Source organism: Branchiostoma belcheri, unplaced genomic scaffold, assembly GCF_001625305.1.
Source record: "Branchiostoma belcheri isolate BF01 breed outbred unplaced genomic scaffold, Haploidv18h27 scaffold365, whole genome shotgun sequence".
NCBI lineage: Eukaryota > Metazoa > Chordata > Leptocardii > Amphioxiformes > Branchiostomatidae > Branchiostoma > Branchiostoma belcheri.
Window position 1 is genome coordinate 64,885 of NW_017803982.1, and position 25,981 is coordinate 90,865.

Consider the following 25,981-nt stretch of genomic DNA (forward strand, 5'->3'; position numbering starts at 1 on the left):
TGACCCTCTACTTTTGTTCTATGTTGGTGAAGTTCAATCTCCGCGGAATGCTGCCTTCAGCGACCACACTATTCCAGCTGTGTGACACAATACAGGCTATCGAGTCCCGTGATAGACACATACACTTTTGTCACTGCAGGCTAAGGTACACGCAACGTTCAGTCTTCACGGAGAGGAAGTTTCCGTGTATTGTCTTTCTTGACAATACTTTCGAGAGGTACATGAAGTACGTGCTGTCACGCACGACAAGCAGGAAAGACCCGGTGAAGTCGTGTTTTATGTCAGACCAGGTCTATGTACAGGTACGTCTCTGCCTAGTAATACTAGTAGTATCTTAGCCATCCATAAACCTATCCCTACATCCATTCCTTCATTCAATCCATCCATCCATTAATCTGAGTGACTTAACTATTTGCCAGAGAAACGGGAACGTTTCTACAGAAGACCTCTCGCCAAGTCAAACATATCCACGCATAGGCACGCTGGTTATAGGAAGTTTGTTTTGTGGCAGTATGGCCGGTGTGTGTGGAAGATAAGGGACACTTTGCCTGATCCGCACGGCAACTACACCGGCTTCATACCTAACAGATTGTAACCTTCACATATACACATATACGCACGAATCTCTTCAAGTCCAAAATAAAGTAAATTTCTCTACTAAATGTACACCTGTCACATTTGTTGGGCACAACCAGTCAAGTTAGGATATAAACAAGGTTTTTCTTGGACAGCCGTTTCATATCAGTTCATGTGAAATGAACTAGCCACTCTGGCAATACATGTTTGTGAATCTGCACTTTCTAGAAACAGCAGGATGGTTACTGTTCCATTTGATCCTGTGACCACCTACATGCTACCACATAAAGGCAGTAAGAATGAGCTGAAGGCCGGCCACAAATACAGCCAGCCTTCAGGAGATGGAGGACATAGTTGCAAAGTTCGAGTAGATAATGCCGAATGGCTCTGACAGCTCGAGATTATCTGTCAAATGTATTTAAACAGAGCATAATTTTCCTCTAACTCACATCTGTCATTCATAATGTGCCTGTCACATCTATATATTAAACAATAAGGGACAAGAGCGAACATGATAAGTTGATTTGAGGCATTAACATCCAACAAACCCATCTAAGCTGAGCAAGCCCCCACTGAGCCAGAGGCACAGTCCCCGAGGTCTGGGTTTCCAAGAGGCTTGAGAGCTTCCAAAGAACACCTAACTACACACTCTGAATAAGCTGGATGTTTTGCTATTTCCAATTAGTGTTTGCTATTTTGCCCCCTTAATAAACAGCAAGAGTCGTCCAAAAGCTAATATTGCTATTATCAAGGACTGATTGTGTTTTCCGGTGTTTCTGGTTGGGATGCTGACATGTTTATCCTGATGAAGACTTCAGGTATCACCAGACCCATGTTCCAGGTGAACACGTCCGTCTTGTCACAATTCTCTCTCGGCTGACCTGTACAACAAAAAATAAATAAAAATCTCCATTTACCAACACACATTTATAATAAAAGTACATCAACATGATATCAAACAATGCAACAATAGTACTTAACCATATGCTTGGTAGCGAGATGTACACATAAGTTCTTGCATCTAAAACCTCCTCCAAACTGAAGTTGAGAACTCGTAAGAAAATTCAAACTCTACTACTGGAACAGTTACGGATTTTTATTTATTTCCGGATACCCCCGCATGTGTTTTCAACCTCATTATAACGATAGAAGCACGCAATAATACAAAAAAAAAGAAGAAAAAAAACACGCTGTCCAGAGCTGACTCCAATCAATCTTCACGCTATTCTGATGTATGTAGTGAGTCATCTGTGCACCAAAACGGCCAAGCTGTACTTCACGGGTACGTTGTTTATGCCCACGGTCTGATTCTCTTAATAGTTTATTTGTTCAGTAAACACACAGAACCGAACCAAATGCAACCGAAACTGGCGTGTGGACGCACTAAAAATATCACACATATCCACAAATACATCTCAGCCACATTGTCCAGCAGGACAAAGAGTATTCACAAACAAAGGATACTTTTCAAGCGAATAGCGAGAATTTTTTTATCGAAAAATGTGTTTACCACGCCACGAATTATCCCTTGATTTGAACGCCGAAAGTGACCTTTACGAAAAGAACAGCCCTCGCCAGCAACAACTACAAACCTAAACACGCTCTGAAACAGCTATTCTACGCCACAACTGCATGTTTTCGAGAAGAAATTCCCAGAGAAGCGAACGTCGATCCCTACCTCACAATGGTCGCCCTGCACTGACGCTACAGTCTGCGGGCGATCGCAGGATCCAAATAATATCCATCCGCTCCGACATCTGGAGGGTCACATGATGACAAATTAAGTGCAAAAATAGAGTCTACGGCACCAAGACGAAGACTTTCCATACCAGTATGTGTTAACTGTCCAATTAACAACATATTTGGCATATTTCATACAACAATCGATATCCTGTTTGCCTCGCACTACTTTATGGCGGCGAATGGATACGATCTGTCTGGAGGGGGTATTTGGTAGAGCTTAGCAAAAGCTAAGAGGCTTGTTTGGGGGTTTTAGAGAACGTCGTTCTACACAACATTTGCGAGCAAACCATACATATTTCACATCGATCCTCCCTGAATATATATTTTAAAAATCACAATCCAGAGAATGAAACATTTCATAAAAAGAAGAGAAGAAGAGTACTCGTGTACTCCAACTGAAGTAAAAGTTTGAGCATTTCTTACCTTCAATGAAGGAAGAAAAAGGCCATGATCGATTACGTTTTACGATAAATTACGTAAAACGACCGATTACGCTCAACGGAAAAGGGCTTGCGGGCCCCCAGTAAGTTAGGGATATCCATTTTACTGTGCGGGTCGCCAATCCAGCAAGCGCAAGTTTCCTAGGAGGGTTACGGGCATGTTACAAACGGGACCATGCAAGTTGTTTACGTTTTGATGCGGTTAAAATTGTGCATGCTTTACGTTGAAGAAAGATTTGCGCTGGTTCTGATCTCAGACTCCTCAAAAACCTTGTCTAGCAAACAGAGACTTCCACATCCCCCAAACTGCACAACAGGAGTGTATTTTGTACATGTAGAGGCGTTTTGAGATTCCACGATACCTTCGAACGGCAGTAGGAAGGGTAAAAAAAAGTCGAGAATTTATCAACAGTGGACACACGGATATGTTGTTTCGGTTCGACATAATTTTCTACCATAACTCGCTCAATGTTTTTGCTGCACGCTATGCTTTTGTTTCCATGTAAAAGTAAGTACAATAATTACCTACATGGTGCGAGCATCGACGGTTATCCCGGAAACTCGCGCGGTGGGGGAAGGATTCATGGGGGGCCCCCAAGCCCTTTTCCGTAGAGCGTAATCGGCCGTTTTAATTCTACGTAGAGCGTAGACGGACCCTCTAATTCAACGTAGAGCGTAATTGGCGCATTTTGCGTAGAGCGTAATTCGCTGTTTTCATTCTACGTAATGCGTTGTAGCTATCAATCAATCAATCAATCAATCAAATGGTTTATTTGTAAAAACAAAACCTTGTAGCCATCAGCTAAATTGTGCCTTGCTGTACAATTTTGATTTTTGACATATCTGGCATAACACACTAAAATTACTAGTTACTCAATAAAATCCATATCATTATACATTGACATACTTAAAAATAACATACAATTTTAACATTAAAACTAACAATTACAAACATATATTAAATACTTACACAAAAATATACAAAGTAAATGACACTAGAGGACAGGCTAACCACCCTAGAAATATGATACACATTATTTGGAGGAATTGTTCAATATGCGCACCAGGTATGGTATTGGAGAGTTCTTATATCTGTTGGTTCTGTACTTAGTAGTTTTTAGCTTTTCAGAGTTCCTTTGTGTGTCTTCCTGAGAGTTCACCCACCTTAGGAGGTAGGAAATCAGGGTTCAGTTTTGTAGCAAATTTAAGACATAGGTCCTCTCTTCTGTCCTTCAATGACTTGAGTCCTGTCAACTGCAGGGCTGCGTCGTAGGAGCTGTATTGTCCTTTAAGGATTGTGCGCAGAGCTCTCTTCTGAACATGCTCCACTCTTGTGATCTGTTTGCACGTGAGTCCAGGATTCCACACAGGAACACAGTATTCAACCACAGGTCTGACAAATGACGTATAGACCAGAAGTAAGTCCTGCACTGATACATGGAAGTTTCCCAATCGCCTTAACAGAAAAAGACGGCTGTTTGCTTTTGAAAGCATCCCTGATACATTAGCTTCCCATTTCAGATCAGACTGTAATAATACCCCCAGCAGGCGTGCGACAGCCACAATCTCCAGTTCTTTCCCGTTGATGGTTAGGACCATAGGTGGGGGTGGGCGAGTCATAAAGCAGAAGGTCATGACTTTGCACTTATCAGCATTGAGAAGCATGAAGTTTTGTTCTGACCATTGGCTGAATTTCGTCAGCTCCTCTTGCATTACGGACGGTTGTTGGTAATGTCTCGATTCAGCCATTGATAAATCATCTACAAACTTCCATTCTGAAACTCTGGTGGGAATTTCTCTGACCGCGTCATCAAAGACCGCGAGGAAGATAACAGGCCCAAGTAGGGTACCTTGGGGGACCGAACATGTCAATGTCTCCCACTCGGAGAGCTCTCCACTGTAGCGAACACGTTGGCGACGAGCTGACATGAAATCACAAATCCAAGGAATGATGCATGTTCTTGTTCCAAGTTTGATCAGTTTACAGATGGCAACGGTATGGTCAATTCGATCGAATGCCTTGGAGAAATCTGTCATCACCATGGTTGAGATATTTCCGGGTTTGTCAGATTCTTTGCTTAGGTGATCAGCTAGGCTGACTAGATAGTGAGTGGTGGATCTTCCCTTCAGACCCCCAAATTGTTGGGGATCAAGATTGGGTGTGATGTCCTGCAACAACCATTTACAAACAAATGCCTCAGCTACTTTCGCCAACTGGGAAGTGAGAGACACTGGGCGTAGTTTCTCCACAGAGGGAGGTTGTGTCTTTGGTAATGGTACGACTACAGCATCTTTCCACTCCTGTGGTACAAATCCTTCGGTCAAGGATGTGTTCAGAATGTTTGCGATTGGTTTACTCAGTTCGTATGAAAACTCCTTCAAGATTCTTGTACTAAGCTGGTCTGGGCCTGGGGCTTTCCCCACTTTCAGCTTACGCAAAATGTGGTAGACATCCCAGGGGTGAATCTCTGGTGGTGAGGACTCACACGGTTGGTAGGCTGGTAGCTGTGTGGGGTCTAGTCTAGGGCGACCCTGTGCCACTTCTGCGAACTGTCTGTTGATGTAGTTGGCAATGAATGAGTTATCCGCTGTCTCATTGCCTGGGATGTGTAGGGAAAGTTCTTTCTGTTGCATGTTGAGTATAGTCTTTATTTCCTGGTACCATTTCCCTGGGTTCTCTTTCTTTAGTTTTTCGACACGGTTAAAGTAGTGGCTTTTCCTTGCTCTCTTAACCTCCCTGTTGATCTTATTTCTAAGTTGTTTCCAGAGGTAGGTTTTCCCTTGTGAGAAGGCTTCTTGTTGTTTTAAAATGAGTGACTTAAGCTCAGGTGTTACCCACGGTTTATCAGTTGGGTGCATCTTGACTCTCCGGATAGGGAAATGTGTTTCGATATACTTTTGTAGTGTTTGATAGAACTTGGCTGTCTTGCTCTCACAGGTTTGTTCAGCGTACACTTCTTCCCAGTCATAACTACAGATCCATTGGCCAAAAGCTCGAATATCTGAATCCCGCATGGGGCGCACTGTTTTGGTTTTGGTTCTATTTTCAATTTTAAGGTTGTTCGCCTTCCAGAGGACCATATTATGGTCACTTAGCCCCAGTGGGCTTATCACTTCCGGTTTTTGGTAGTAGTGCTGGAGATCCGTTATGATCACGTCCAGTATTGACTGTCCTCTAGTCGGTGCGTCTACTACCTGGACTAGCCGTATTAACCGGGAATTAACCGGGAATTAACCGTAAAGCGTAATCGATTAATTGTGCGTAGAGCGTAATCCAAGCCGCAAACGGGAACTCGAGGCCTCGCAAGTGCCGGGTTGTCGCGGCAATCGAGGTCTTTCTTGCTCTACCCCCTTCTATACAATCGAACAATCCACTAGGCTTGTTCCCAGAGCCATACACAAGAACAAGGCAACACATGGGAATGATCCCACAGTGCGCTGGGTACGAGATTGACCTTACCATCGGTGACGTACAGGAGGACCATTGGCCAAACGCCACAGATAGCCACAGATGAAGAGGGTAGAAGGTCTTAGAACCACATGACTTGTAAGGCCCAATAGGGGCCCTCAAGACGTTTCTTAGCGGGAACATCATTGCTGATCAATGGCCAGGGTAATGGAGGACACTCCCGAAAAGAGCAATGTCGTCCCCAGCATTGTGCGGGTGATGGGTAACGCGGGACCGTCAGCAATCGGCAGCTGAGTCGTTTTGACAAATTACGCTGTATTGTTTGCGTCCTTTTCTACCTTCGGACGACAACCCCACAAGGCTCAAAGGTCCACTTTTTGGTCCACTTTTTATCTAAAGGTCCAAGACTTTTCTTTAAAAGATGAACTGATTCGTGTCACCAGCAAGGCTGGAATCCGTCGTAGGAAAACGGCTCACTTTGTCATTGAAAAAGTTATCTCTGATTTTTTCTTTGAAACCCACTAGAAACGCAGGAAATGCCATTTCAGAAGGTTCATTTTTCAAAATTTCCCGGGGGAACATGCCCCCGGACCCCCCTAGGAACCTCGCGCCTTCGGCGCTCGCCTCGCGCCTACGGCGCTCGTTAGCCCCCCCCCTTCAAAATCCTGGCTACGGCTATGTTACCTCCATTCACGGATCGCCTACTTTTAATTCAAGTTATGTCACTACAAAATCCACGGCCTGTTTTCGGCCCTACAGCTGCAGTGACACTTGACGTGCCCTGCCTGCCGACCCCAAGGCCACAGCGGTACTCCCTCAGTGCTCCACTGGCAGACGGACTGTACCAATTCAACCGAAATGGGTGGAATGGGCTAGTAAAAAGGGACTTTCTGTCTTCTACGCATGGCAAATAGAACTTGTTTTGAACAAAATGGCTGCCCGGTGTACTGGCTACACGACTTCTGCTGTTTAGTGAGTAGTTTGGAGGAGATATCTTGTTTTTTGGTCCATAACACACGTAACGGATGTATCCCAGAGGTTGCTACATACCAGTATAGCATAAAACTTAAAGCCAATAAAGTAAAATAGTCATGAAATGTATTTTTTGATCCATTAGGTTTCAAAATTTCCCTGCCCCCCTCCCAAGTGAAAGACACATAAAACAAAAATCAGAAGTATTCAATGGTTAATGAATTTCCTTGTACGCCGCGGGTCACTCCCGGGGGCACCCTGACAATCAACATCTCCCCTGAGCGGTATGTAGTCACGCCTACAAGGCCATTTATGGTATTATAGGAGTGGCTTAACCCAGGTCAAGGAACTGAGAGTCGACTACATCTGTTGGCCCCCTGGATTTTGTAGTGCACCTCTACATGTGATAAATCAAAAGGTTTTCACGCAAACATGCAGTTGCTAGGTGATTGAGTTCTGCATAGTGCGTTCGGAATCTTTCGAATTTAGCGTAGAGCGTAGAGAGGCATCCGGAATTCAGCGTAATACGTAGCCGGCTCTCAAAATTTAGCGTAGAGCGTTGTCGGGACCTCCCCCCTTGGAGGCCCCCATTCATCGTCAGGCTGCAGCGGGCACACTTCGCAGTTCGCATCTACTTGTAGAACGACCGTAATATGTTGACGTGATTAGGTTTATAGGGCATTGATGCTTGCGACTGTCGGCAGACGTCATGTACAAACGCATTACAACTCACACGTTGCGTACAAAGATACTAGTATACTAATATTCTATTTACTATTCCTTTTAGAGGGCCTGCAAGCCCTTTTTCGAAAGGCGTAATCAGGCCTTTTCAGACTTCGTAATCCGTAGGCAGCCTCGCCAAAAATCAACGTAATTCGTAATAGTACATTAGCCGCAAAGCGTAAAGTCGTTATAAGACGTTAACGTAATTCGTAGTCGGCGGCGAAAATTTTGCTTAATTCGTAATCACTACCCCCCCCCCATGCAGGCCCTCATTTTACAGAAAGCTTTTTCAAGGGCCTAAGTTGTTCTCGGTTATAGAAAACAACACGGAAATATAATTGTTTTTGCAAAAAAGGAAAGACTATTCAACTGACGTTTTCAGCACGCTCTGTCGATATTTTCGGGTTTTATTTTACACTCTATAACTTGCCCATAGCCTATTTTTTTTACACTCGAATTTTATATATCTTTTATGAAACCCCTTTCAATGGCGCCGTATTCGTTACATGCTCATCTTCCTATTTAGTAGTCTCCAAAAACCATCCGTTTTAAAACTATTTACTAACTGGAATGCTATATATTTTTTTATGCCATACAAAGCTTTTTCAGGGGTCTACAGTGTTCTCAGTCAGGTTAGAAAACAACACTTTCTAATAAAGGCAAAAATGACTTTGTACGTGTAGTGCCTCAAAGCACATATAACTTAAGACGAAGGAAACAGTCACGCTCCACTTTCAGTAGAACGAAACGTCATGAACTGTCGTTTATACCACGGGCTTTGAAGATATTATCTCAGCATTCTACATAGTGGTATATTGATTTTATATAAATAGTCTGTAAATATGGCTCTTTTAATTATTATGACTGTATTATATGTATTCTGTAAATTGATGATCAATGACCAGATTTTAATATTATATCTCTGTCATTTTAACTTATTGGATAGTCCATGATACGTGCAGTGTTTGTGAAAATTCGATATATTTCATGTACCATATGATTGTGTGACATGCCAGTCGATTTTAAACAAACTGAACCTGAACCTGATATCGACGTTTTCTTGCCATGGATGAAACCGCGCTATAAGAATCTTAATATTTCTATTCGGACGTCATTTACAGACGTATTGAAACAAACAGGAGTGAGTAGAAACAGATAGAAAGGCACTCCTGTCCCCGGGGATCGAACCCACGCCAAACCCGGGCACCAGCTTCAGACCCCGACGTTCAAACCACTCGGCTAAAAGGTCTACACAAATCAGCCGGCTCAGTTGGTAGCGCCTATAACACCCCCACACACTGTTACAGTAACACAAGTCACCCGTCTCTTATGATATGCTAGAATGCTATATACCATGCCATATTACAGAGAGCTGTTACAAGGGCCGAGCTGTCAATATTCCGGTTCGGACGTCATCTACAAATGTAATATATATTACAAGTCAGCAGTTGACTATAATGATCATATTGCCTTCCATGTTATTAACATTTTGGAACTAGAAAAACTACACAGTCACAACTGCATTAGACAATTCTCTAGAGATACATGTCATTTCCACTGCATAATTGACATCTCGACGTGTCACTCTTTTTTATGCATTCCACGCCAAATCCTGAATGTAGAAGACATCAGAAGTTTTTACAAGTCTTGTACGAGTCTATGAATGCCCTGACATCCACAAATATATTTACCTCCTATGGTCTAAAAGGTCTAACAGAAGCTACCTTTTTTCTTGAGTAACTCATTTACATAATCTAATTCCTTAATTTATGTCGGCACCAAGGACCGACATACCATCAACAGAATCAGACTGCTTTAGTGCTTACCTATACACGGCAATCAAGCAAATGATCAACCATACTGTACCACATACATAAAGAAAGTGCTACTTCTAACCTTTCTTTGGAAAAATGAAGGACCAATCAAGATCGTTCATTGTAGATGGTCGTTCAATCAAGATCGACCAATCAAGGTCGTTCACAAAAATCATAATATCAGACACACGTAAAAGACGCACAAGTATTTTTAAAAAGAAAATTTAACAGAACTAGTAGCTGTACTTCTTCAAATGACCCACATCAAATGAAATTGTGGGAGATGGAAACCAGGGGGCACTAGTCATCTGAAGACGCCGATGTGTCTGATGAACCTACAAGTAAAAAAAAAGAGAAAGGAATAAGAATTTCTTAAAGCATATTGTGCACTTATGTAGGCTCAGCGTTTTTAAGACGTGTTTAGAAGAAAAAGTCGCAACACATAAATCACAATTGGACGCGATACAAATCAAATCAGGATTTAAGTCTTGAGAAAAATACGGGCCCAGATAATGGAACTGTGATGGGGTACATAGGATAGTTTTGAGGAGGCCCATAAGGCATAGCGTGGGTGCTTGGGTGAGTCAGTCGGGGTCCAGACTGGAGAGAGAGAGGTCCGGTTGGCCTGTACTAGGGCAGAAGGCTGTCATTAAACGGAGTTCCTTGAGATCAACCCCGGCCCATTGTGACACATGGTGTCAGAAGTGGGGATCACTTTCACCGAAGGTGACACTCCGGTAGGTGAAGGACTCACGATAGGGAACTATGTTTCTGAAATAGGCTCAGTTTGTGTAGAACCAAGAACTGGGTAACATCTGGAACTCATAACTTGCAGTCTGAGCGGCTCAGCCGGGTTGTTGTTGTGAAAACCTGAAACCACCCTTGATGGGCATGCTGACGTGCCTGTGGGCCAAAACAAGGGAATAAGTTGTAAGGCGTTACCAGAAGAAAGAAAAAAGATGGGAGCAAAATGGATCTTCTCGAAGCCGGAGAGAAGCTAGGGCTCTCAGGTGAGGATCTACGGAGGTTTGTGGGAGAACAACAGGCCAGGGTAAGAGACGAAAGGGCGGAAGAGAGAGCTGGAGAATCTGAGGTTAGAAGCCGAAAGGCTGAAGGTAGAGGCTGAAGAGAAGGACAAAGAGCGACAGATAGAGATAGAGAAGCTGAAGTTTGAAGCGGAAAGGCTAAAGGCGGAAAATGAAGAGAAGGAGAGGAAACGACAGATTGAGATGGAGAAGCTGAAGCTGGAATCCGAGGAGAGAGAGAAGGCGAGGGAAGCGGCAGAGCGAGAGAAGGAGGCAGAAAGAAAACATCAGCTGGAAATGAAGAAGTTGGAGGTGGAGATGGCTGCTGTGGGACCGCCGTCAGCGCGGCAGGCAAAGGCAAAGGCACCGAGGCTGCCAGCCTTTGTGGATGAAAAAGATGACCTGGATGCGTACCTGTTAAGGTTCGAGAGATTTGCGGCCTCCAGCCAATGGGCCGAGGACAAATGGGCCGCCCATTTAAGTGCGCTGTTGACGGGTAGAGCCCTCGAAGTATACTCAAGGCTCCCCGAGGACGAGGCACGGAGCTACACGGCGGTAAAACGGCCTTGCTAAAAAGATATAATATTACGGAAGAAGGCTTTCGGGCCAAGTTCCGGCAGAACAAGGCAAAAGAGGGGGAAAGCCCGCAACAGTTTATCGTGAGGCTCACCAGCTCACCTTGAGCGGTGGGTGGAGTTAGCGGAATCGTCCAAGAGCTACGAGGGCCTCAGGGATTTGTTCGTAAAAGAACAGTTTCAGGAGGCGTGCCCACGAGACCTGGCAGTACGTCTGTTTTGTATAAGATAATGCATGTGTACGCCGGACCTGGGTTAGAGTTTTATGATTGAAAGTAGTATTTCAATCAAGAGAAAAAGGGGCAGATGTGATGGGGTACATAGGATAGTTTTGAGGAGGCCCATAAGGCATAGCGTGGGTGTTGGGGGAGTCAGTCAGGGGCCCAGGCTGGAGAGCGGTTGGCCTGTACTAGGGCAGAAGTCTGGCATTAAACGGAGTTCCTTGAGATCAACCCCGGCCCATTTCGTGTTGAAAGCATCAGCACGAGCAACAGTGGGAAAACACAATTTTCTGGAACAAATCATTGTGAGGGTGCAATAGTTAAATACTTCTATATATTTCCAAGTCTTTTAGATTTAAATCAAAGGAACGAAAAAGTGTTATGCTATTCAAATTTATTTGAGAATAGACGCTCACTGAATGCTGTATAAACGATGCTCCAATTTCTACAGCTAAAATTTGAAAATGAGAATACATTTTAACCTACTTTTTGGCACCGGTGGTACCAAACATACGACTATTGTAAGAATCCAATTGAAACGACACATGTTCTTACCTTCCGCATCCTTTGCAGCAATGCCCCTCGCCTCTTCTGCAAAGTCATTTCTGCCAATCATTCTCATGAGGCGTTCCAAGAGTGTAGGGTTCCCCTCCCACAACTTCCCTCTTTGCACTAGCTTCATACACATCTGATGTGGGTCCATGTGTTGGAGATCTCTCGCTGGCAATAGTTCTGTACTGCCCAAGTAGTTGCGGAGATCTCTAACTTCCTCATTGTTGAGATTCTGCGAGATCCGCAGGTACAGATCATCAGCAGAGGGTTCCTCAACATCTCCTGCAACAAAACCCAAAATTTATACAATTCTATGGAGCAAATTTACAACTAGCGGAGAGCCGGCATGAAATGTTATTGCCTCCATTTTCAAAAAAAATTGTAGACGTAAGTTAATATAGATTGTAGTTCCCAACGAGTATAACGGGAAAACATATAAAGGCATAAGTTACAGCATTGCTCCTGATAAAGAGTTGGCATATTTTAGAGCGAAATTTGAAATTATGAAAAATGCATACTGTGTTGACTGGTAGAAATTTATTCGGTCATAGTCTATAGATATTTTGTACATGCTACCAAAACATGTCTGCGTTGATGATTTCGATTCATATAACGTGGCAAGGGCCAGACACCATTAAACACCATGGATTGAAAACACGTAAACAACTTAAATGTATCAATACCAAATAGATGTGTAAAACTTTTATATTACTCACGTGACGTTGAAGAGTGTGGCTGTTATGGAAGAGATGGTATAATGTTATAAAGACCACTGACACAAAAGTATTTTGTTGAAAACATTAGGTACACTCATAAAATACGTACATGTGCACGCATCGATATAGATGTGTGCACATTTACACACTGTGTTTCTTCTGCGAAGGCAAATAAAAATTATCTCTTCAGGTAAACATACATTATTTCTTGAGAAAGTAGTTTAACATTTCACAACTTCACAAGATAATTACTTGTCTCACCTGCTCAAACGTCAGGCTACAGACGTCTTGGGTTCCCTTGTTTCTTTTGACCGTTACGGTTCCCACGAGATACTGTTTCCTCGGCACGGTTAGTTGTGCTTGCTGTCCCCACGGCAAACGGCATTCATCTGCATCCACGGTGAGCTTCTTGATTTTCTCATGTTCGCCCAAAGCATCTTCGACGTGAACATCAATGTTATCACCATTGAAGAGGTAAACGTGTGATCTATTGTCACCGCAGTGAACAAAACCTGTTCTGTACGAAACTGGTTCTTGCTGCCAACCATCCTTGCACAGAACGTGGAACTGTACCTGAGGATTGTTAGTTGGCTTCATGTACGCTGAAAACCAGCATTTCAATGTGCCTTCCTTACTGCGTTCAAGTATCTGTGCGACCAAGTATCCCCCTGCCGTAAACGCTGCTGTGGCTGCGGCAATTGCAGAGCTGAAGAGCACAATGGGAACCCAGATCGGCACTATGGTACTGCAGTGAGTCAGACCGATCACGAGTTGGTCTTCAGTAACACGGATGTTAGTTTCAGCACTGATATCCTTCCATCCGGTCATGTCATCATGATGAAGAATGATGCACTTGTGATCCTCCGTGCCAGGGGGGCGCCACGTCTGTACCTCCACGGGCACCTTTCCCGTGAGCCTAGCACCATGCAGGTTGACGTGGAAGGCCGGAGAAAACAAGACTTTATCCAACATCTCAGGTGAGCAGGCAGCGGCAGCACGGGACCATGGGTAGCCGGAGCTCCAGTGGATACCTGTACGTCTGATCAGGATGCTTGGAAAGTCCACAGTGGAGACAGTCACCTCCGTGTCGTGTTGCAGAGCGCCAGCTGGTACCACAAGTTTGATGAAATGTGGAATCTCAACTGCTCCACCTCCTGGTCCAATGTCAGCCTCTCCAATCATCGGTTGACGAAGATAGGCCCCTGACAAATATATTCATATAAAAGTTTTTATCAGTTTAGAGATCGCATGAATTTGAACGTATTCTTTTTATGACTAGATATGATCATATTATTATACTTTGCTTCGTTTTTTAATAAGGTATTCATAATAAGGTATTAGAAAAGCGAAAATTCAACCCACCCGGAATGTTTTGAACAACAGCAGTCCAGCTGATGCCAGCAGTGATCATGTCCTTTCGGAGCATTGTGAGATCATCTACAACCGCAAAATAAACATGGGATATTTGTCACAATGCTTAAGTTGCTAAACCTATAGGATTGGTTAAGTTATAAAACAGTCTAACTTATCACTTATTAACTTTTATTTCACGTTTTGAAAGCCTACTGAAAGCCCCATTCTATTTTACAATCCTTTGCTATTAAATCCCGAAGGTCTATGACAATAGAAATCACACTTATTAAACCTAAACCAGCTATTTGAGCAGTAGCTCTCCTCTAGGAAGTGTGTAAGTTACAAAACCATGCAATGAGACGAATTCAGTATTATTTCTTAATAATTTTAGCTTTATCTAGCCAATGATTTTGTACAGACAGGTTCGTAATTTTAACTGTTATAGACCCGTTTTCATTTCAAACCAAATTAAACGTATCATAAAGACATTTTTCAGAAGCAGCAGCACTTACCCACTTCCATGTACCCATGTTTCATCATGGCCTTGAATAAGTCACGTGGATGTCGGGAATCTCGCATGTCCTGTTTTAGCTGCCTGGATAGAGGGCATACTTGCAACAGTCGTCGGACGTTTTCCTCATCTAGCTGGTCAGCAAGCTTCTCTATCATTCCAGACTCAGAATCTAATCAACGAAAATCGAGTAGTTGGATCGTAATACTTTCCTCAGGTCGAAATGGAAATGTTTCTGAATGTTACAAAATGAAAAGGAAGATATACCATACCTGACGCACCACTCGATGATCCCACATCACCTGGAAGCTCTGTGGATCCGCTGTATTTGGCCGACTCTAAAACAAAAACACCACGACAAAGGGCGAAGTAACGCCGTTGGACTATTGCAGAAAAACATACTTCTAAAAGAAAGACAAATGTTACAAAAGCCCTTGAATTGTTTTGCTGCGAAAAACACCTGGTACTTTCTCCCTCTTTGCAACCACCCTAAACAGACCGCCTTTCTTGAACCTGGTGACCGCGTGGGAGGGGGTGAGTTCTGTAACCGGCAGAAGCTCGTCGGGGGAATCTCCCACCACGTGCACCACTTGGATGTCTTCTGGGGTCAGGCCTAAAGCGAAATATAAACAGTTTGGGAACTAAGAGGAATCAAAGGTATCAAATATAACCAACGTACACAACAGCAGATTTAGGAAGGGCAATTTCACTTTGATATGTGTATAACAATTGAATGAAGTTATTACAACAAGAATATCATCATTACATTTTTTTACACTTAGTCCCAGTTCACTTGACTTTTGACATCATGCTGGAATTTATACTGCGTTGATCTTATATAACATAAATCGTCTTCTAACGACGTGCACTAATGTGTAAATGTGTCAGTATTTTTAAGACGTGCTTTGAAGAAATTCTGAAGTCAGACGTTCTAAAATCAGAACAGGATTCACATGAGACAAATAAGGCATTAGATAATAGAATTTTGAAACCATCAGCATGGGCAACAGTTGGATAGGCGCATGCCTGGTCTTTGGCTGAATGTCCTATCGGTGGAACTCGACTGTTGCGTCAAGAATATAATTTTTTTTTACATGGACTTATCTCCTCTGCTGAAAACTTTTTAAAAATCGTAGTTGGCTACATTGGGTTACTAAAGGTCTGCAATCAGTTAAAATACGAGTGATATTTCCGAAACAAATTCTTTCACAGCATGACTCAGTCCATACCTTGCTTCGGTCGCTTTACCGGGGGGCCACTGTCGCTGGACTCGCCAACATGCCACGTTTTGGCTTTCCTCTTCCCACCTGTAATTTAGGATTGTTAAGCAATTTACGCCATGTCATGTTATCCATATGATTCCATTTTCTTGTCTAGCTACCGTCCTATGGAATAATAATTCTCAGGCAAAGATGAAGAAGCATATAGAATATGGTACAAATTTTTCATGTTACATCTGACCTTTTTTATGTTGTATCTGGGGCGCCTTGGTCATGGTGACCACAGTGCCTTCCTTCTGCTGAACCTGACTTGTCTTCCCCTCATCTGCAAGGGACATACAATAAGAAAAATGCTTACAGTTTGCAAAAGACACAAAAAACAAGGATAGAAAAACAATAGGTCAATAACCTACCTTCGGAGTGGAGAAACACTGTTGCTGAGGGGATCCTGCGCTTGAGATCTGTTATTTGTGCTCCGGACTTAGAATGTAGTGTGAAATGGACAACCCCTTGGTACACCTTTTTGTTTTTTCTCGGTTTGTTCAGAATCAGTCCAACAGACCACCTGTTGCAGTCAGCTGGTGGGAAGAAGAAGCTGATACCATCTGAAACATCAAGAGGGTCTCCGATGACTTCTTCCCTGTCGTTAAACTTAGCGTCTATCCTTTCTTCCCTGCCCATGACGATGCGTTGTTTGTACGGTGGGAGTGGCCGCATATTGTCAGCTTGGAAAAGGTCGTAGGGGTCGTCGTTCTTGTGAACACACATGAGGTGGATGCAGTTGTTGGCTGTTGTTGCCTGGTTTGGGTTTACTATGAGGTACACTTTGTCTTCAGCGTACCTGTTCCAACATGTCCGGAATGGCAGAGACATGGTTGGAGATGTTGATGTTGATGGAACATTTGACTCTGACGCCTCCCGATGGGCTGTCTCCTCCCGGTTCCCTGGGACAGTGGAGGTCAAAGTTTCCCCGCCTTTGCCGCTTTCCTTGACACCGGCAATCCTGAAAAATTAAACAAGAGGAAGAGAAATATTGAAGACGCCATGTAAATAAGAAACCAGCAAATACTTAGCTGCCTAAAACGTGTGAAATAATTGTTCTATTAAGCTAACTTTATTACCCGAAAAAGCGTCTCGTTGTGAATGTGACGGCGTCCTCTGTCTCTTGAAACTCTATCCTAAGCAGCGACCATGATTTCCTTTTCATCAGGACGGTTTTATCTGTGCCGCAGTCTCTCTTCTTCCATGCCCACGGCAGGGTGACGCTCACGGGCTCTAAGAACACCCTAAGAAGGCTTCCTTCTTTTCCTGGTGTAGAGTCACTATCGGGGTCAACGCTGAGAAAGCCTTTTTTAAGGCGTCATCAATGGACAGCATTTCGACCTGTTAGATTAAAATAAAAGTCTATTTGGCAAAAGAGATCCTTGGTGGATTTTGGGTGAAAGTTCATGTTTCACGGCTGCTCATTAATAATGAAGAACATGAATCACCCGGCTATATGGACACATGTCGTAGCAAAAAACAGAAGCTGCATAATTGTCTCTAAGCTACACATAGGCTGGCAGGAAAGGCATGTGACAAAAGCTGCAAAGCAAAGAAAGTAGATATGACTTTACCTCCAAGGACAGGGACCTCCCTGTCTTGACGCATCCTTTTGGAAAGAAGATAGTGACACCATCCTCCTCAATCTGGCAACCTTCTTCTGTAATTCTGTACGTGTTCAGCACGACACCTGACGACGACACCTATAGAAAGGAATTGGGATTATTTACAACGATGAAAAGAGATTCGACTCGCCTGTCTTGGTCCACGAGAAGATCTGATTACAAAGTATTGTACTGAACATCGCATTGTAACAACGCACCTTCCTCAGGATATCTGCTGAAACGAGACCAATTTTGGTTCTGGACAGTGGTTCTTCAGTCATTGGTATTTCTGTTGCTGCCATATCCAACATCCCCGCACAGCGCCTGCCGAGCACCTCTAGCAAACGCTCTCTGGTTCCTTCAGGGTAGGCAAAGACCGGAAAGACCAGGTTCTTGTTCTGTACACAGAATTCGTACCCGAGCGTGGACCAGTGTTTGCTGTGAAGAGTCTGGGGTGTGATGATCGGAACGACCATCCTGACGTTCCGTTGGAGAAGATGATGCAAGAGTTTGTCTGTGATGATTTCTCCTGGTTCGATGATGTCTTCAGACACTGTTACACCGTACCTGCTGGACGATTGGACTGCCTGTTTCAACAGTGGCTGGATGAGCTTGTCATTGTAGTCTCCGGTGTGTAGGAGAACAATTTCATCCCCTAGGAATAAATGTGAGACATCGATATTTAAATCAAAGTATCTAGCAAAAAGCTGACAAACAAGACAAAGCGTTATCTGTGGGCAGGGGCTTCGGCGGGTCCGAACTACAGCAAAATAATTCGAAGAAGTTTTTGCAGTAAAGTACCTCTCTCTTCTCTGGGGAACATAGATGTTCTCTCAGGCAGACAAGCTTCCACGGATGCGCCCAGCAAGCGACGGCACACGTCTCCGGACCTGTTGACGGTGGCAACCAGCTCTTTGAACCTGCTGACGGATGTGAGCTCGTGTCTGATCCGATCACACTGCGCCAAACTCAGCCCTCTGCAGGTCTCCATACAGTCCAGGACAGGGCCGATCGTGTGGACTGTACTTATGTCAGCTGGGTTCAACGTGGGCTCTATCATCACGGGTCCGGAACCACCTGAGTTCTCTGCATGTGCAACATACTTTCATAAGTAACGACTAAAACACTATCTTATCAATATGACCTAGGCAAAATCAGACATCTGAATGTTTTTACCTGGACAGGACGTTGTCGTATCACTTCTGCCACGTATCCAGACATCGATGAAGTCTTCTGGAAAACTGAGATGAAACATATCATGGCTTACTGACAGTGCAATGTCAGGGACATACAAGGCAAGTGAACACATTGCGTGTTTCCATCAAACAAACGTGCAAGAAGCTTGATGTGTTGTGCAAATGAAATTGTTTCATTAACTAAAAGAATTGAAAATATAGCCGGCCTCACCGACTGGATCCCGTTGCCGTGTCTTGCCCGATGTCAGACAGAGGGTAGAATACTGGTGTTCCTGTTTCTTTTTCTGACTCCTCCCCAGAGCACCAGTCATACTGGATGGACGGGATCCACTTCTCCTTGATCTCGAAGAGACAACTGCTGAGGAACTTTCTAACGGGAAGGGCTTGTGTGAACGCTGGCTGGTCTTCAGCAGACAGAAGCTCCACCCTCATGTAATGCTTCACTTTGGTTACCACGAATTGTTGCTTTACATCGTCGGTAGGGAAGCGACCGCAGCCGGCGAACACGTGGGACTCTTCAAGACCGAACCTGCGCACACAAATGGCTTGTAGACGATAGAACATGCCACTTGGCAGGAACATGTTGTCGAATACGACATACAGAGGATGCTGGTATCTGCTCATGTGCTCAGGATACAAGGTGCTGTCGTTAGGCTTTGTGGCCAGGAGAGATGGTACGAAGTAGATCTCTTCTTTGTCAGACTCGTCTGCTGTGTCATCAAACCCACCGATCGGCGTGGCGTTGCAGAGGAGGTAGTACTTTTCCATCAGTCGCTTCAGGAATGGCTTGTGCCGCAGTAGGAAGGGTTTCTGCATCTTCTGATCTGCTCTGGTCCAGATGATTGTCAACAGCCTGTCACTGAGGATGCCTTCCGTCTCCAGCATCCTCCACATCTCGGCAACCTCCCCATCCGTGCTCCTGTCCTGTTGGTACTCCGGAACGGTGATGATGGTCTTGAAGACATCAATCATCACCTGGGGTCGAAGGGCCACGTGATCACTGAGAACGGGTTCGTTGATGAAGATGATGTCACCAAGGTCGTGTAGGAAGGTCAAAATGTCGGCAACATGGCTGTCGTCCGTGATGCCCATGTCATCACTCTGGGCCAGATCGACGACATCTTGGAAACGGCAGAATGGGTCGTCCTCTCTCCTCTTGTCCATCAGTTTGGACTTCAGATGAAGCCAAGTCATCGGCACCTCCTGGCCCATGAACCACAGACCCTTCGCCACCTCACGGAGGTATTCTCGGAGCTCGTCAATGTCGCTGTTGTCCTCGTTAAAGTTATCGATGACAAATATCTTTGGTAAGACGTGTTTACCGGCAGCCTTACCACTGATGTGATCACGTATGTCTTTCTTGTACTCCTCAATGTCTGACTGAAATCAAGAGCACAAATTCATTTTAAGGACCTCAAAGTTCTGTTCATCAATTTGAGAAAATAACCCAATGCTGAACCTTGCAGCCAAGGATATTAACTACACGTTTTAGGGTAAATACAAGCTAAGACTATTCGTAGACTTAAGAAAACATTCCACATACCTCATCGACCCTGTCCTTGTGCGTGAGGACCAAAACGACACGCGGCTCTCCTGTCTGCTCCCGCCCGTGCACCAGGGTGTGTGTGCGGACTGAGTTCAGCCAGTGGTCCAAGTAGTCTGGACACGTAGAAGCGTCTTATCACTTTTGTGTACAAAATTATCTTTTCCTAATCATTTTAGCTTTTCAACGTTACATACGTTTGTGTGATTTAATTAACTTTGTTATTGATTGTAGTTTTTATAGTAATGAAAGAAATGATCTTTTTAGATATATTGCTACTACGTTTCCATATTTCGAACACTTGCCTAAAATTGAAAAATTTATCTTTCTTATGCGCTTTGATCATTCTGTACTATACAAACCCATCTCAAATTATATTTTCAACATCACAAAGAAACGAGAAGAAGCCGAACCCCTGTATTAGAGTAGTTTTAGAACTGTTTATACCACAAACATGTATATTACCTATTTCATCTGTTGACCTGTACTTAGCCCGATAGGGCATGAATGTACAATAAAGGTTATTATTATTATTATTATTATTTAATTTCTTTTTTCAATTACCAGGTTTAAGCTTTGAAGTCGACCGTCCTCACATGGATGTTGCCACTCAACCCGACTGCATTGTCACCACGTAGGTTTACAGTTAAAAATGAGTACGTACCTCTTCCAGTTACGAGGTTGTCCGCTGCCGCCTTGTAGTCCAGATCAGGAACAGGGTCGGACAGCTTCTGCAGCAGTGACATGACCAGGATGTAGATCCCGCGGTACGTGAAGAAGCACTGGTGCGAGCCGTAGTACGTGGCCTGGCCGCCGAAGTCCCAGAGGGAGAGACGCGGGTGTTCGGCTGTTCCAAGCTGCTCCTCGGCCACGCCACCTTGGAGTCGCTCTTTGGCTTTTGTTATGACTTCATCTGGTATGTCTTGTGTTTGCAATTGCTGCTGAGTTTGTCTTAACCCAGCTACACCTTCTCTCCCTGCAACGAAAAACTTAATGATCTTATCATAAATCGTAAGAACATACAGGCTGAATTCTGGTATCTTTCACTACTACAAATGACATTGATATCACACAAGTTATTTGTGAAGTGCTGCGGAAATATACATGTGACATTTATTTGAATGATGGTTTGTAATTTGCTCATACAATTTTTCATATTTATGTTATGGCGGTTAACTAGGTTTTTTTTATTCCAACATGTAATCACCAGACGTGGCGACGACACACTCAAGTTTTTTCAACTTATATTAATGCCGCCACCAACACAGGGGACAAATACATGACAGGACAATACTCATTTACACCTGAGCTAAGTGACGAAAGTCGTGTAAAGTGCCTTTCCCAAGGGCACAAGATCGGTGGCATGTCAGGACTCGAACCCGGGACTCTTAATTCCGAGTCGCGCACTCTGCCGCTACGCCACACGACCCCACAACTAGGTTGTATAGTCTTTCCTCTAATCTTATTATTACCATGTACATACTGTAAATGTTAGTAGTTCATATACATGTAATTATGTCATAGATTGTTTTAATTTTGAAGCTATTTTTAGGTTATTAGTGTGTAACGATATGGATTTTGAATTTTGAATTGTTAAGCCTGGAGTTTGTACAGCAACTCACAATTTAGCCAATGGCTACAAGTTCTTGTTTATGTCTACAAATAAACCAGTTGATTGATTGATTGATTGATTGATTGATTGATTGATTGATTGATTGATTGATTGATTGATTGATTGATTGATTGATTGATTGATTGATTGATCGATTCAGCCTCCTTTGTAGTCTTTGGCTGTTTAAAATATACCTCAATCCGCCATTAGCGCACATTATTAGGACTCAAAGACATAAAACCACATGAAAGGACAACCTTGAAAATATTACGTCTTTCGCGCGACATTTTCCTGGCTTACGTTTTTAATATATATAGTGTCTAACCGGTTGAGATATGTAGGTAAATATAATTAACGTTTCTTACTTTCATCCATCCGCTTTGGGGTTTGTTGACTTTGTGTAACCTCCTCTGTCGGTTCATTTCGGCGCGTTCGCAGAATGCGCTTCCCTTTTTGGTCTTCTGCCTTCCCAACATCTTGCAGGGACAAGATGGAATCAGTGAGATATCATTGATACTACATCTCTATGTGTTGCTAGAGTAGAAAGTGAAAAGAGGAGTCATGTTTCTTGTCCTGTGTGTAAATTTTACATCTGTATGTAAAAGGTTATACTTTATGGTTCTTTCAGTTTCTCTTCTGACCGTTTGTATTAAGATTCGTGTTTTGTATATATTATGTCCATTGATACGGAAACGTTATATTCGATACCTGTCGGACTTTTTCTGTAGCTCTGCTGCTCGACTGCTCCTTGGGTTTGTGACGATGTCCGCGTGCGCGGTTTGTTCCGTTCTTTTTGTTCTGCCAATCGTTCTGCCATGGTTTCCCTGAATTCGTCTGGCTCCTCTGAAAGCAGAAGACGCCATACATCATTTTGGTCCATTGTTACAGCTGAGGCCAGTTTGTCATTTTTTTCAACGGGTTCCATTTTCTTCAATACGTGGTTTTCAAGTACGTTTAAAATATTACAATAACGAGTGTATATTATTCCATGACATGTATTATCATATACGTAGCCAGAAGGCGTCGACCAATTAGAAGGCTCAATTTGCCATTGATAATCAGGCCGTCACCTCAAAAGTGGTCGGTTATTAGAATAACCGACCACTTTTTGGACCGTGCCATTATACATGGAACAGGGTATTAACAGTAGTGTTAAGACTTGTAGTATTTATCTATTAAACGTATTGTAGTTTTTTATGAATAATGTATTTCACAAAACAACACAAAGAAATATGAAACAGTTCACGATGATGTTTAGAGGCCCCTCAATTTTGAACAGTTTACCTACAACAGAATTGTCAGTCCCTTCCAACGTTCAAATTATATTTAAGAAAGGACCTGATAGAGAAACCATCTGCTACTTCTTGATTACCTCCATGAAAAATGGAGGTATTGTTTTTGGCGCGCGTGTGTGTGTGTGTGTGTGTGTGTGTGTTTCCGCACATTTGTAGTCAGCATAACTTCAGAACGCCTTAATGGATTGTGATGATATTTGGTATGCTGGTAGGTCTTAGGAATCCAAAGGTCAAGGTCACATATGGGTCTCCTGATGGCTTATCTTGGTACTGCAGCAGAACTTCCGGGAAAACAGATGTGCGGGGTGGCAGGGAAAACAGATGTGCGAGGTAAAGGCAGCGCCTGCCCGGTTTTGATTGATGAGGTTCTCCCTCGGGAAAAACCTACATGACCATATCCAGGCCAAAGGTGCTACTGTGTGTTTGAAACCAAAAACCTGTGTTATTTTGTTCTGTTCTGTTGTGTAAGTACTGTGTAAAAACATTTAGAAAAACTCATATATTTATTGGAGGTATGAGATCTCCGAATTCTTGTTTGATTTTTTTTTCTTGCTTTCCTATGTTATGATTATCTGATTTGTTATTATTTGGTATTTATGTTTATACTTTGTATTATGTATAATAACTTTAGATTTAACTAGCGCATTTTTTACTCATTATTATGATGTTATTTCATTGTCTTACTTTACCAATTAATCATTAACTAGCAAACTTATTTTCTTATGTACGAGTATCTAGTTTGATTTATTATTGTAACTTTCTTTTGTCCTAAATTGATAATACCAATGTCCTTGATAATACATATTGTAAAAAGTAATCTAGGAAAATCAAGTAACCCCTTAGATAAACCAACAGGCTAATTGTGATGCCCCGTACATCATTATCCATATTATTGTTTACTTTTTATGTGCAAATCAAAAACAATAAAAAAAAAAATAAATAATTAAAAAGAAAAATGAAATTTAAACAGAGAAAGACTAAAAATAATTTTGACACTAAGTGATATGGCCATAGGCACCTGTACAAGTTCCTCCGTAATAAGATTGCCCGTCTTATTTCTACCTCTAAGAAAAACTACTATGCTGACCACATAGAACATCTTAAGAAAACCAAACCAGCACAGTGGCACAAAACGATCAGACATTTGGCAAACTGGTCCAGACCGAGTTCAACAATCCATGTACCTGGATTCGAACCGACTAATACATCAGGAGCAGCTCAAGCAATAAACAGTCACTTAGCAGCCATTTGTCAAGCTCTTCCCCCACTTGACTATTCTAGACTCCCTGCATACTTACCAGCCCTACCCCCACCCCAAATCAACCCATGGGACATGTACCAACGACTACAACGTGTTAAATAAAGTATCTAAGGCCCCAGGCCCTGACCTTATCCCACCCAAATTAATCAAAGAGTTCGCATACGAACTCTCCACCCCCCTAACTGATATACTAAACACCTCATTGAGAGAGGGCAGGGTCCCTGAAGTATGGCGTGATGCCACAGTAATCCTAGTGCCTAAGGAATACCCAGCGGACTTGAACAAGATCCGGCCAATCTCACTGACCGCACAGTTTGCCAAGATCTGTGAGGGTTTTATCACCACATGGATTTTTTCGGACATCTTCCCAAACGTAGACATAAAGCAGTTTGGTAACATGAAGCGTTGCTCAACGACTCATTGTCTTATAGACCTCCTAAATTTCTTCTATGAGGGAGCTGAGAGGAAAAGCACTGTTGGCACATTAATACTAACTGACTTTTCGAAAGCATTCGATAGAGTCTGCCACACCACTGCCATTAGCAAACTTATATCCATGGGCACAAGACCCTCACTGATCCCCTGGCTCTGTAGTTTTGTGTCAAACAGAAGGCAGCGTGTTAGGTATCATGACTCTACTTCGAGCTGGGAAACATTAACGTGTGGAGTGGCCCAAGGTACTTTACTGGGCCCACTGGTGTTCCTCGCCATGATCAATGACGCAAAACCTAATACTAATAATCCACACTGGAAGTATGTCGATGACATGAATTTGGGAGAAGTTAGAACTGTGTCAACCCCAACTAAACTTCAGACTGACCTTGACTCCTTGGACACTTGGGCCGAAAAGAATTCCATGTTACTGAATCCCAAAAAATGTAAAGCTATGTACTTTTGCTTTATGAGAACCCTCCCAGTAATGCAGCCCCTGACTCTGGGAGGGCAGCCACTTAGCATAGTCACTCAGGCAAAGCTACTCGGCTTGCACATACGCTCTGACCTAAAGTGGTCTGACCAAGTCGACGCCATGGTGTCCAAGGCTAGTAGAAGGTTATACTTACTGAGTAGGCTGCGTCGAGCAGGCCTCCCAAGTTCTGACCTAGTCAATGTATATTCTGGGAATATTCGACCAATAGTCGAATATGCCACGCCCTGTTGGAATGCGGGTATCACAAAAAACAATCTGACAGCATAGAAAGAATCCAGAAAAGGGCATGCAGAATCATGCTGGGTAGAAGCTATCACTCGTATTCCGCGGCCTTGTTAACTCTTGACCTCCAACGTCTGTCTGGGCGCAGACTTAACCTGTGCCGGGCCTTTGCCCTTTCAGCTACAAGGTCTAGGCACGCCCCTTGGCTACCTGCAGACAGTAACCACCCACACAATATGCAGCTTAGGCAAACACGGCGATACAAACCACCCAAAGGGACACAAAGATATCTACGTAGCCCGGTTCCCTCAATGTTGCACATATTGAACACATTGGACTTACAGTAGATTATTTTTTTATAATAGCTGTATATGTTGTAATAGTGTTTTATCTTATGTTTGTTGTAATCGTTTTTAGCTATATCATGT

At 43.3% G+C, this 25,981-nt stretch overlaps 1 protein-coding gene across 1 annotated transcript in view; it reads right to left on the reverse strand.

Annotated features, from left to right (window-relative positions):
- Positions 1-9,129: 9,129 nt before the first annotated feature.
- LOC109476194 overlaps positions 9,130-25,981 on the reverse strand; it is a 30,307-nt gene continuing 13,455 nt past the window's right edge. Inside the window, 22 exon segments of the mRNA XM_019777080.1 lie at positions 9,130-10,012; positions 12,054-12,332; positions 12,767-12,785; positions 13,028-13,968; positions 14,129-14,203; positions 14,632-14,802; positions 14,903-14,968; positions 15,091-15,243; positions 15,860-15,937; positions 16,092-16,175; positions 16,264-16,853; positions 16,972-17,132; positions 17,135-17,233; positions 17,467-17,595; positions 17,715-18,151; positions 18,298-18,582; positions 18,673-18,737; positions 18,904-20,072; positions 20,236-20,351; positions 20,900-21,211; positions 22,213-22,323; positions 22,556-22,690. Coding sequence (XP_019632639.1) covers positions 9,978-10,012; positions 12,054-12,332; positions 12,767-12,785; positions 13,028-13,968; positions 14,129-14,203; positions 14,632-14,802; positions 14,903-14,968; positions 15,091-15,243; positions 15,860-15,937; positions 16,092-16,175; positions 16,264-16,853; positions 16,972-17,132; positions 17,135-17,233; positions 17,467-17,595; positions 17,715-18,151; positions 18,298-18,582; positions 18,673-18,737; positions 18,904-20,072; positions 20,236-20,351; positions 20,900-21,211; positions 22,213-22,323; positions 22,556-22,690 — 5,510 coding nt within the window. The 3' untranslated portion in view covers positions 9,130-9,977.